At 26.9% G+C, this 14,727-nt stretch overlaps 1 protein-coding gene across 1 annotated transcript in view; it reads right to left on the bottom strand.

Annotated features, from left to right (window-relative positions):
* Window positions 1-14,727, bottom strand: part of LOC129962028 (lachesin-like) — a 379,452-nt gene that overhangs the window by 50,861 nt on the left and 313,864 nt on the right. Inside the window, exon 3 of the mRNA XM_056075705.1 lies at window positions 1,315-1,519. Coding sequence (XP_055931680.1) covers window positions 1,315-1,519 — 205 coding nt within the window. The remainder of the gene's footprint in view (window positions 1-1,314; window positions 1,520-14,727) is intronic.

The raw sequence follows: 14,727 nt of genomic DNA, 5'->3' as shown, positions 1-14,727 counted from the left end.
AGCTCACGAAAATTTCTCAGAAGTATAAGTTCACATAGCATTCTTTAAACCTAAAATATTCTCACATTTAATTATCAGTATATGCTATTGAATTTATTTCATTTAAATTAAATTTTTCCCCTTTCGATATCGATAGGAGCTGTTGTTGTTTCTTCAAATTCTAGATCTTATTTTTAATGATCGTACGCATATTTCAATATTTTTTTACATCACAGAATACTTAAATAATGTAAGTTATAAGTTTTCTATTTGTTTTTAAAAACAAAAAGGAGTTAAAATGTTATGAGTGAAAACATATTCGACTGCAAGAATTTGTATTGTAATTTAATGTAAACATTTGCTCCATTAAATGCAAACTGAAATTCAAAATTAAATTTAATTAGAAACTTAATGTTAATTCAATTCTGTGGATTTGTCCTAAAACAATTACATCAAATTGTTTTAAAATCCTTTATATTAGGTATTGATTATATTCACTAGTAGTGGTGGTCTGAGATATTTTACAATCTAAGGTAGTGTACATTATAAAATTCCCTTTTTAATAAGATGGTCAATTCAACTTACAAGCAAATATTTAGCATATTAATGTTTGTTTTATGCTAATAATTTTTTTTATTGATAAACTTAGTGAATAAGTATAATTTTATTATTCTAATATTAATTCAGACCGTCAGTCAAACCAAGTTTGCACGTAATTTGTTTTGAAAAAGATGCTCGATTTTATAAATATTTTAATTATTAAGTAGACATTATAAAACAGATATGAAACTGTGCTATTGTACTTTATAAAGTGTAAATATTATCGTAATATTTTATCATTCACCGAATTTGTACACTTTACAAATTTACTTATTTGGCAACTTGGAAAATAAAGTTTTATAAACGACCTGACTGCACTCTCTTTTTAGAATTTTTGAACAAGTATTTCAAAATGGAAATATGACACTGCTTACCAGTGGGGATTTTATTTTTATTTTTAAGCATAGAATCTTTAATTTTAAGAATACTTATTTTTAAGTAAAATAAAGATAAGATTAGAATTAAATGTTTATCATTCAACGATTAGGATATCTTGTTTCTCAATGATCTCTCTCAAAATCCTTATTTCACATTTCATTGATAACCACTGAAATTTTTATTTAATCAATTGGTCTTTTAATGTTGATATTTTAGAATAATAGCAACGGTTTATTATTTTTTTTATCTCCAAAACACATTCTTGGAGATGCCCAGGAGTTATGTCCTCTAAAGTGATAGGGTTAACATTTTTATTTTATTTTTATTTTCCCCCGGATTTACAATGTAATTGCTCACCCATAACGTCCAGGTATCCCAGCTGACTGACCATCGGTTCTGTGTTTATTTGACACATGTAGTAGCCTTTGTCTTTCTCCTCGACTTTACTGATGTGCAGGTTCCATTGCAGGTTGTTGTTCGTGACGCGTATTCTTTTGTCACGCGTGATGACGTGCTTGTGAATGGTGAGAAGTGTCTGAGTGTCCATCTTTATCCAAGCCACCTGAAATGAAATAAAACCATTCATTACAACATTGGAATTTTTTTCCATTACACTTCCAATAATTTTTATTAAATATGAAGTCCGATGATTTGTTGAAGATATTGTATTATTATGTTTAAAAAAAATATAAAAAAAATATTCTGTGGAGCTTTTTATTTGGAATGCAAAAAATAGGTTTGAACCACAGCACTATATTCTACTTACTCTAGCAGCTAAAGCAGCGTTACTTTTATAAAAAACTATTTTAAAGTTTATTTATCTTCTAGATTTCGTGACAATGGTAAAACATCACTTACTAATACCTCATTTGCACATATATCAAAAAGAATCCTTATTCCTTAGATTTTAGAACTTGAATGCTTTTACTCAAACAAATGTTGTCAGATCTCTTAACAATAATTTCATTGCAAATGAGTCGCCTCTTCAGGCAAGCTAGTATGCCAAGAACATGATTACTTTCAATGATTCAATTTCAATGATTTCATGATTTACTTTCAATTATATTTCTAATGTATAACTCAATGAAATTCTCCCAAAAATTATTTTTAGGCATACAATTTTGAAAACATCACCGCCATCTTGTATTAATAGAATTACACATATTATATTTATTCTATGTATGAAACATCCTAATAGAGTCAAGCTCCATGACATAAAAGGGCTATTAAAAACGAAACTATCATAAAGCTATTGTAATCTCAATTTCTAATACCTCATGTACATTTTAAATATATTAAAATGAAATTTACTTCCTTAGCTTTCAAAAATGGAAAATAGTTTGAATTTCAGGGCTACAGCAATACAATATATTATTATTGAGGAAAAATGCGAAATTTCCGCTTAATTTTTAATCAATCAAAGTTTATTAAAATCTTTAAAGAACGCTCTAAAGTGCACATTCGCATCCTCTAAAGTATATATGTGCCTAGAAATTCTAGACCGGTATGTAGGGTACTTACATCACAGTCATCTCTATGATCAGTAAAGGTAGGGATGATTATTCTGTCGATGCTAATCGTTGTATATTATGTGTATGAATAGTTATTCGCAAATATTTCAGATTCCACAGGATTATTCAGATCGAGTAGGAAACAACCACAGCGTTTCATAATATTCAAATAATCATTCAACCGTCAATATTTATTCAAAATACATTTGCTATTAAAGACAAACTCAGATTTGCAATACAAATTATTAAACCAAACACGTTTGCAAATTCACAAATCAATTCAAAATTCTTCTCTCGACAACAATCGCTATTTTTCAACAAATGAATAAATGAGAACCCATTTGAAATTCCTTGTATTGTTAATTTGCAGCTGAATTTCCAGGAATAAAGAATTCATATATAATTATATGCATTTTTGAATAAATAAAATGGAATCTTTTAATGGATTCGGTTTTATGGAAAAACTTTTATAACTTTATCAATAAAACTTATATTCTCATAAAAGCATGTTTCGTACTTAATATTGCAGACCTCCATAAGTTCCATAACTTAGGTTGGCAACCCGATGAAAGCTTTAGAGCCGAAAAGAAACCTTTTAGTTTGCATTCAATTTAAAAGTCGTAAATATGATCTTAATATATTTAAAAGAAATTAATATTTTATCAATTAAATTAGGATTAAACGTCAATTATACAATTTCTATATGATAAAATTCAATTTGAAATAATTTTTATCTCAATTTTTCCAGAGTATTTATTCGTCAAGAAATTGACTTTCAAATACAGGAAATCATCATTCCAACTGTGAAGAGGGGTTATTTTAATGTTAGTAATGTTTAATATTTGTTTTTATTACTTTAAAACATATTTCTTTAAAAGTTAGTTAAAGCATATTAAGAATTAATGAAGAGAAAATAATAATAATAATACTTCCTAATTATTGTCCATTAAAAATGGTATTTATCTCCCACTGTAAATTGATAGATCCAGATAAGGTAATATCCCTTTATATATCGACATGACGAATTATTTTTTGCTTGTATATTAATATATAATACAGTATATTTAGTTTAAAAAATTGGAGTGTATCTTTTGAAAATTTTAAAATATATATCCGGATTTGCAATTTAAAAAGTATCTCATCGCAATGAATAAAAATAATAAAAGAAGATAGTACAAGAATTTAATTTCTTTTTTTTTTTTTTAATCTTTCAGTAGAAAAAAAAAGATTTATTCTTTCTCTGAATTTTTATTTCGAAAAAAATGAAAGATTTCTTTTCTTTCAAAATAAAGATTTTAAAACTGAAAATAGTTTATCAACTCCTTATTTTTCAAAATAAGAACAATAAAAGCTAAAGGAAAGCTAACGGAGAACGAAGCTTATCAATATGCAAATATTAAACTGTATCTTCTATACAAAATGTTAAATAGAATGTTGAAAGTGGAATGAAAAAACATATTTTGATTTTTCTGCATTAATAATCTTTAAGAGTCGAGACTGACAAATGACTATTGCCCTTTTTTCCAATTTGTCTTTGCTATTCATTTTTAATCTAGGAAAAATTCAAGGATCAATACTCTCCTTTACAGTGTACATTTTCTTTTCATTCCAATAGAGAACAATCGTTCAAATTTCTTTTTTACTGCTTGTAAATTCTTAAACACATGCTATGCGTATGGCAATTTCAAAGAAAGCTTCATATATTTTGTTATTAATAAATGTCTAAACTAATGTAAAAATAATATTTTACATTAGTTTAGATGGATATTAGGGCGTTACAATAAGGTATAAAACTAGGTTCTTATTAATATATTTTTCTGATATTTTCCGTGTAACAAATTACAAAAGATCGTAATTTAAAAAAATAATTATCTTCAGCAATATTCCTTTTCCTGAATTTTTAATTTCATTTTTTAACAGTAAAGCTCATTTCTAGCTTTCAAAATAAAAATACAATCGTCTATGCCTCTTCAACTATGATTTAGTGACTTTCTAAAATTATTAATTTCTGAAAATTTTTGGTTCTTCTATTGCAACATTTGTATTTTTTGAGTTCTTATTTCTTTTGTAATTATTTAATTTTTGAATTATTTTTTTTTCAAAAGTTAAAAATGTTATTTTCTTTCTTTTAGAATGCTTAAAATTTGCTTTAATATATTTCTCCTTTCATGATGATTATTTTAAACAAGAAAATGTTATTTTGTATATTCATTTGATTACTAATAGCTTTTATACATAGGAACTCGGGGGCCACAGGGGCCTGGAGTGAGATCTCGGCTTTTGAAAGAGAGGGTTTCAGATTCTAAATCCGATTCCACCGAAGAACCGTCGTGTAAGTGGATCTGGTTCACGTTAAATCCGTCGGGTCCAAATGTCCTCCCGCTGTTGTGGTGTGGAAGTTTGGAGAGGTAGGTGCCAGATCAGGTGTCGTTCTCGTCATCTGATCGCGGAACAAAATTACGAGGTCCATCCCTAAATAGTACTAGTGTTGCTTTAAAAACGAGACGTTAATATAGCTAAACTAAACTAAACCCACTGAACTTGGAAGTTATAGACATTAAAGAAATTGTGTAAATATTAATATTTATCAAATTAAATGGAAGGAGACGAAAAAAATTTAAATAAGTGTTCCACACAAGCAAATAAAATTGTATACATTATCTTTAAATATGAAAATTTTCAGATCTGCTAATAACACAGATTTGAATGGAAATTGAAAATAATGAAACTATCTATAGAAGTAAAAATCATTTTTTGTTTGTACATCTTTATATAAAAATCTACATCTTTCATCCTCTATTGATTGAATTTGGCACATATGCTCTTGAACGTAAGGGAGATGTCGCTGACATTCAAATCAAAAATTAATTCAAATCACCCAAAATTAAAAAGTTAATTAAAATACAACTGTAAACAATGTAACTTTTTAGGTTTTTCCAGCTATATCCTCTGAAACTATTATAATGCAGAAATAATGTCACGCTATTAATTTTTTGAAACACAAAAAATAAATTTCATAATAATATCAAATTTTGTTTTTACCCCACATTTAATAAATGTTTTAAATTTAATATCATTCAGTTTTATTTTGATGAATTTCATGTTAAATTCCTTAATCCATGAAAAACTATTCAATCGCTCTCCACTACAATTAAAACTGAGCAAAAAAATTTGCTTTCTTTAAACATAGATTCTGAAATAAGAATTTTATTTCGTAGTATATATACTTTTCAATTTGCATCAGCAGTCATTTGTTGAAGGCGGATTATTTAAAAGTCAACTTTTCACTCTTATAAAATAACAAAGTGGAATTTTAAACTGTTGCATTCCATATTTACAGTTTAATAGATAAAGAAATTCAATTCCCCGGGTGAATACTTAAGTCGCCAAAGGCAGTAGTATTTAATATCTCACAATGATTTTTTTTCGATTAAGATTTCTGTAAAATATTGGCAGAAAATCTGGTATAGTTAACTGAGTATTAAATTCCTCATTTATTTACAGTATTTTGTTTACCTTCATAACCTTCTTTATTTTTTTTATTTTAATTCTTTATCATTATCAATCAGTTTTTTTTTTTCAGAATTCTAATTTACTATTTAGAACTTTTGATAATTGATGTAGTATAATAGATTTTGAAGATATATTTGTCCATTGGCTTTCCTATAGTTAATATTTGTTTCATATAAACATAGATAAAGAATGGTATTAAGATTTTTAATAATTATCATTTTCAGAAAAAATGTGGTTATTAAAGAAACTCTGTATAGAAGTTCAAATATAAATATGACAGGCGTCGACAAATAATTGAAATTGATTTTTACTTGAAAAAAACCACTTTTATCTTATTTTTATCATTTAATTCTTATTCGGGGCTTTTCCTTTTGAATTTGCTCTTAGAAAATTTTTTCACCCTTGTATATAAAAATCATTTTTGAATATTTTAAGAGACGCAATAAGACTGTTGTTGTGATCTATAAATAGGAAAGAAATTTTCTCCCCTTCTAATCTTTAAATAAACACTTGAGAGACCGCATATAATCAGACCTTTCTACTGTAATGTGTCAATTGCTTCGATTGAAGATTTCCTATTCTTATATATTATTTTATAAGAACTCTCGTTATTTAGAGACTCTTTTGTTCAGGGTTAAGTCTGGAATTATTTCACATTGTTATAATTTAAAACCCTAACCCTCTGGATATCTACAATTTGTAAGGGTGAATTTCTAATTTATAAGTTGTGATTGGTTAAAAAACCTTTTTATTGAATAACTTATGCTCCTGTACGATTTCTACATTTTTTTGCTGACTAATGAGTTTCAATCTAACTTTAACTTTGGTGAGGTTTAAGTTCTCATAAGCTCTTCCATAATTCTTTGGAAATGATTATTCATTATTGCTAAGACATTCGTTGTTGAAAACGATTTGAACGACAAAGGCATAATAACAAGTCCTACTCACCCCAAAAAATGATTATAAATGAATCTAGAAATGGAAATAGACAGAAACGATTTTTTTATTTATTTATTTACTTATTTCCAGAGAAGAGATGATAAAAGGATAGGCGTGTAGAAATTCAAGCAAGAAACCACGATAAGCCTGACCTTCTGTTGAGCGTGGTCGAAAATCTTAATGTACAGCAAAATTGCTATTTTACCATAAATATGGGTACTCTAGATACTTCGTATCTTTGCCTATTTGACAGAAATGATATTCTACCAGATCACTTGCCATTGCCTATTACCTAGAGCACAGATCCCAGTGTATTTATCCTGTGACGCTAATCATCAGTCACACTGATTTTGTAAATCTCGTTCTGTTTGCAATAGCGTTTTCAAACTCTGAATTCATCTCCCTCCCTGCATGATTACTTTGTCTTATTGCTTTTTTTTCCTTTCCCGTCCCCGCTTCAGTTTGTTTTGTTCTTGAGGTTGCATCCCATGAAATTAGATATCTTTGTTATTATTTTCCAAAAATAATTTTATTTATGATAGCTATTTTTTTGCTGCCGTAACATACTAAAGATGTCTCTGTTTGTAATCATGATTGTATTTATTTACATACAATATTTGAGGCATTTTTACTGTGCTTCACGTGTTAATAGTATTTTGAATGTACTGTTTATGTTAATGGATATTCAATTAATTAATTTTATTTGTATAATTAATGGGAGAGTAAAATATTTGAATTGCATTTTGAAGGCTTCGGTTTGTGATGCTGTATATTGTAAGTTTTAATACACTGCAATTCGCAAAAGAAATTCTACCTTTTGATTTAATTTCTCTGTAACATTTTTGGCCTTTTTAAAATGAGAAATTCAAGCTTTAAGTTTAATTAAAATTTAAACAAAGACTTTTTTGATATAAAGGCAAAAAATTAATGTTAAAATTCTGAAGAGTTAATTTTTTATTAGGTATAAATATTTCTTTATATAAATATATTATTCTTTGGTTGTCAATCACAATGTATTTGGAATGGAGATGGCAAAAACGTATATTCAAATTTTGGTTTATATAGTATTTCGTGTTGCTGTATTGTTGATATTTAGGGTGGGTGTTATATCAATTGAATCAGGAACTAAAATACAATACATGGAGTTTTGAAGAAAATTAGTCCAGGTTAATGTTTTTATTTATATATTATATATTTTACATAATTTAATAAATGTATTTTATTAATTTGAATTTTGACTACGCTATTCTTTCTTTGGCCTAGCACATGATGAAGTTGCCTATGTGAAGGAAATGTGATGAATTTATATTGTCTCTACTTGAACCTAACAAATATAGAATATGAGTAATTGGTTTTAAATATCAAATTGTTGAAATTCATCTTTTTGATATTCTTGGATTTTTTTTTTCATTTCTACTAAACACATACACAAAAAATTATAAAATGCACTCAAACTTGCAAAGTCTTAAAAGGTTTTTCCTCAAAAAATATATATTGAACAAAAATATCCAAAATCAGGAAATAACTTTTAGTGTAATAATTTTTGTTTTATTTTTAATAGTATAATAATTTTACACAAAGCATCAACACAGTACTTTTAAGATGTTCTGCAAGATTTATCATTCAATCAATCAATCATATCTACCTTGTAATTCTACCGATATGGTTCTAAATTTCTAAATATATATTAAATAAACCAGCAAAGACATTTAGAATAAATTGTAAAAGACGTTTTTGCGATTAGACATTTTTTTTAAATCAATAGATTTGTAAATATAAATGTGTTATTATTAATATCTTGGTCATCTCAATAACATGATTTGAGAAGTTTTGGTACCATGATTTGAATAAGATATGGAAACACCTTAAAAGTTATCTCCATTAATTATCTTAGCTTATGAAATGTTAGTTAGCTTAATAATAAAGCTTAGGAAAGGTACATAAATACTTGCATCGATAACATGAAGCTTTATTAAGATCTTACTTGTTAAAACTTTTATTAATTAAGAATTCTTATTTATGTTTAAGACTTTTGTGAAACTAACTAAGATCACTCAAGAGATTGCTAAATAAGATTCGATGAATTTAAATTCGATTCTTATGTAATTTCGGATTTAGGGATGATTGTTCTATAATAATAAAAAAATATATTATATTCAAAAATATTGCCATCTACTGAAGAAATTATAAGCTTGCATAAAAGCAAATTTCAAATAAAAACGAGTTCCGATTCCGATTCATCGTAAAGTTTATAACAGATGCAAAACGCGTATTACTAAATGCTTACATATTATGGCAAATATACAAATTTTTAAAAAAGTATTTATTATTTTAAAATGGTCTGATTTGGCTTTTGAAAGATTTTTTGAAACAAAACAAGATAAAAATAAAATATAAAAAGTTAAATAATATGTCTGCGTTCAATAAAATACACTAGACCGGTGCGTGTATATGTCAAGTTTAATTTATAAAATGCAAATAAACTGTCAATATATGGGGCAATTAAAAGTTTGCTTTTTTTCCTTTTTAATGGTAATTTATTTCAAACATTTCTTCAATAAATTAATGAAATAGCTGAAACAAAATGTTTCGCAATGCTTTTCAAAAAACTAATGTCGAACAATACTCTCTTTGATTGACATTTACGTCTAATAACTGCGCCCAAAGTATAACTTTTATAACTTAAGAAAAGAATCATTTTTCTTTTAGCGTTACTCATATTTTACTTTAAATTGCGCGTAGGAAAATATCAATGATTCACAGAGGAGAAAAATACAATTCGTTCCGAAAAGCGCTCTCGGAAAAGCTTATGCATATCAGTTTTCGAGATTTTGAATAAAATGTTTTATAAAATCTGTTGCGAAACTTGAACAGGCCCAATGTGACCAATTTCAAATCTTATTATGCACAAGGGACGAATAAAAAGTTTTCAACAAAACTGCCGAGGGAGCAGGTATTGTGGAGCAAACTGTACCAAGAAAAATAAATGATTCAGCCTGGCTTTTGTTTTTTCATACTTTGTTAGATTTTCTTTTGATTTTTTTTTCTTTTTCTATTCTGAATATTTCTTTTTTCTGATTTTAAACCATATTTTCATGAAATGAAGTAGAAAAGAGAAAATATAAGATTCTGATGCAATTATCTTTATTTTGCAATGATTACAGGATTATTATTATTGATTGTAGTACATTTACAGTGATAATTTTCCGTTATTAATTATTTTGGAAGAAAAGCTTCTATCTTGATTTCCAACAAGAACAATAATTCGAAATTTTGTGCATTTTGGTGCCCTACAAACTATACTCTTCTACGTAGATCGATTATATTTGGCACAAACATATATTAGAAGGTGGGAAAATTTAATGTGGAATCTTTTCATAAACATTTTAATTAATTAAAAGTTTGTGTGTGTTTTTGTGTTCTACAAACTAGACTATTCGACTTAAATCTATTGTATTTGGTAACAAACATATATTCGGAGGCGGGAACGTTCATTGTGGAATCTTTTCATAAACATTTTAGTCAATTAAAAATTAAGCAATATTTTATCATTGTTTCGCGATAGTTTCCGAAACTATTATTGCTTATAACTGATTTTTAGTCCATTTTCAAATTATAAAAATTATTTTTTTACGATACCAATTAATTTAAGGCGTAACTCTTTCCCCGTATTTTAGCAGTTTTTTTATACATATTTTGTCTAGTCATCTGCTATAATTCAATGATGCACTGAAATTTAAACCACATTTATTTACTTTTTATAAACTATTAAATTGCATCCATTTTTTCATTGTTAAAAGTTAAGAAAATAGAGTTATATTTGCTATCTGGACAGTTTATCTCAAGAATTAGAAAAATAAATTACATTACCACAAATGCAATGAAAGAAATGCATTTTGAAATGTATTACTAAGTCGCGTTTTAAATGACATTTTGATGTCATGGGACTCAATCCCATTAGGAAGATTCATTTATATAAAAATAAAGAAGAAATAAAGTTGTTAAAATAATTAATGGCCTCAAGGAACGCCAAGATGCTTAAAAATGCGACATTTAAGTAAACATGAATATTAAATTATTAGTGAGAGATTTAAATGGAATTAAACCCAATCAATATTCTAAGCAAATCGACTGGTCGTAAAAGGCGATAAGTAAATAAAGTGTTTAAAGTATATTGAATGTTTATGAAACAAATCTATTTAATTTGACCATCATTGTCATTTTCTTTGTTAAAAATTAGTACCCGATTCTTATAAATCACATGTCGTTATATATATGATTTTATATTCTCAATTATTTGTGTACCTCCATAATTAATTAAAAAAAGAATGAATTCATTCTACAGGCATTTTCATGAAATCATTTATATTTCATGTAGCGAAGACATATCTCTCACCATTAAGAAGCATTTTATAATGACAAAACATTTGTTGTAAATGGTTTGTTTCTTAGTCTAGGTCATTAAAAAAATATTAAATTATTATATTTTAGATATTATATACAGGCGTGAAATTTTTCCAACCAAGTTTAATTTATGGAAATTTTGAGATAAATTAGCGTGTCCTTTCATTTAATTGTAAAAAATTATCATTTAATAATACAAGAGTAAATATGCAAACAGCAATATAAAATATACAGTAGTAATAATTTTATGATATTTCATTTCTTATAATGCTTGAAACTCAGATGAATTTGTTATCATTTACATGATTATAGAAGTTTTTAAAAATCACATAGAAAATCATAAACAAAGCTTATTTCAAAACTCTGATTATAATCTTAACCACATTTTTCCGCGTATGCATTTAGTAACATATATTCCGAAATCAAACAAGATTTTTATAGATGTTCAATATTAACATTGCATTGCTAATATTAATAAAATTTTGGCCGAAGAATTATTTATTTTAAAAACAAAATCCATTCTTAAAATTCTGCTTGCATGCACACAATGCATATATTTCTGTACATTGTGTTTAATAAAAAAAAAATTTTGAATACAAAATAATTTTAAACGCATTACAAGACTGAGAGCAACTAATGTTAAGAAGTTTCATCTGAAATGTAACTATTTTTTTTGAAAATCCCCCATGACTTTATTAGAAGCTTCTCTTTATCGATTACCTGGTCATAAGTCTTTCTAATTATCCGACGATTATTTGAAATCTTGCATATTAAAGAAGTAGCATACCGGAAACCATAATTAACAAGATAAAAATGTGTACTTCTGTTCAGAAATTTTGGCAATCTATTAGATCTAATTTCGGGAAAATGCAGTTTTACTGAGTCACTGGAAACTCCATAGAACACAAGAAGAATTATTATGAATTATGTGCAATTTTTGTTTCGAATTATAGTGTTCTTGAAAGATTTAATTTCAACCCATAAGTTGGAGAAGCAACAATTTAATGCCCGCATGACGCACAAGCACAACGATTAAAAAGTTTCAACATATACTTCCATCTTATTTTTTAAACAATTAATTTGCTGTGAAACATTGGTGTCTTTATAACAATAATCATGGTTTATAAATTAATAAAAAAGACAAAGAATAAAAATTATGAATTTTACCGATTCAAAAAAATTATAACAAATTTATTGCATACACCTAAAAAGTTACAAATATTTTTTTATTACACTTTAGCTTTATGAATATTTGATATAAGCAGTGCAACCTAAAATAATAAAGAACTCAGATTAGAATTAATACTTGCTCGTAATTCCTGAACTGATACAGCAAAAATAATTCATCTATATGATAAAATATAGATTTAGATAAGATATTTCTTTCTGATTTATTCTATGGTATATCTGGAATTTCTCATACGCATGCTTCTGTTTCTAATTTCATTACGATTTACATCATTATGAAAGAAAAAAATTAATGCTTAAGGTTATTTTCTAATAGGTACATTCAAAAAATCGCGGTCAATATAAAAAATAATATTAGAAGTTCGCGGTAAACACATATCTTTCGCGGAAAATCCTCGTTTCTGTAATTGCGCAACCCATTCCAATCCTATTTGAGTGTTGAGTACACAGTGATATATTCGGAAGCTTAGGGAGCATTTGAGTTTTCCCGGATGCTTCCGTGGTTCACATTCTTGAGATGAAATCTTATTTACTTAAAATCATATATATGTTAGAATAAAACCAATTCGGTAGAATAAAAGCAAATATTTAGAAGGATACATTAACTGGTAAATATTTTTATTTGTGTTAAAAGAATATGAACGAATTATTTTTCGGTTGTACAAATCATTTATTTCCCTTCAAAACTTGCAGAGGTGAGCATCTAGTATTATTATTTTTTCGGATTTCATTTACATTACATCTGATAACTTGCTCCGTATCCATTCAATATTGGTTTAGAAAATGAATATTAAACATTTCGTAAGAATAGCGAGCTGACTTTATATTTTATCATTTAAAATGTGATAAAAATTTATAAATATTATTTTTCAGCAGTGATTATGCATACTAAAAAGCATACGATAACTGATTAAAAATATTACATAAAATATCTATTCAGAATATCAGATTTCATCAAAAGCCTTATCAATTCAGTTTTCATGAATAATTTAGTATTAAATACTTCTAAATTGATATTTTCTAGCATTATCGTTTCATTCTCTTATTATATTCTCATATTTGATGAATATAAAGAGAAAGTATTGAATTAGTCAAAAGAGTTGAATGATATTTAGAACTCTATAAGTTCTAAATATCGTTCAAGGAAAAAAAAATTCTTGCACTTGTGTCCGTTTATGAACGTAATAGCTCAACCTCTTTTAGAGTTAGACTCTGTTTAAAATTCGGAATATAAATTTCACATTAAATGTATTGTTCTGTCAAATTATTAATGATATCCTTTAGGAAGAAGTTGTCTGTTAGACCATCAGAGTAAAAGCTAACATGTTAACAAAGCGTAAACAGCGAAACAAATAACTTTTGAAACACATGATTAATATCCAAAATGTAGAAACGGAATTCGGAATTAGTCTATCACGGGATTGACTGCCTATCCGTCTGTACCTTCGCTTACATGTGAATACGATAAAGAAAAAAAATTGGTTCACTGAAATTTAGTGCACAATTACAGCAAATAATTGAAAGTATAGTTCAGTGACAAATTTCTTCATAAAATATCTATAAAGATGAGCTACAAAATCCTTATAAAAATCCTAACTTTAGAGATTCTTCTTGAAAATTCAATGACCTGTTAGGAAAGAATGAAAGACAAAAGCACTGACTTGAGGAAGTCAATTTTTTTTTCGTTAGTATATTGATCGCAGAGCGATCTCACTAGTTCATAGCGCTGAATTGTTTTCTACTTAATGGTTTGTTTTGTAGGATCCTATAAGTTCTATTCTTCGTGCAGTTTTCGGCTGTGTTTATACTACTTGCCAAGTCCTGCTTTTTCTTAAAATAAAGGTGCTTTTATTCATTATCGAGCTAGAAAGATTCCTTGCATCATTCACTCCTGATTTCAGTAACAATATCAATCACGGCTGCCCTTTTGATTACTTTAAATGAATAGGTTATTTAACTTTACACATTAGCTAAATATTTTTATATGACCAAAATCACTAATATCATGAATTAATAAAGTTCACAATTATTTTTCATTAATAAAGTATTGATTTTTATCATAACTGAATATATTTAATTATTGGATTCTATTTTCATACCTTTTAATAGTTGCATTTAATTTATAATTCAAAGATACTTTAAAATACTTTGTTTCATTTTGTAGTTCGTTAAGTGTTCCCAAGAGGTATTTTCAACTTTTTTAATTTCTAAAACG

Source organism: Argiope bruennichi, chromosome 2 (genome assembly GCF_947563725.1).
Source record: "Argiope bruennichi chromosome 2, qqArgBrue1.1, whole genome shotgun sequence".
Classification (NCBI taxonomy): domain Eukaryota; kingdom Metazoa; phylum Arthropoda; class Arachnida; order Araneae; family Araneidae; genus Argiope; species Argiope bruennichi.
The sequence above is the reverse complement of the archived record's forward strand: the minus strand, read 5'-3'. Positions and strand labels throughout refer to the sequence as shown.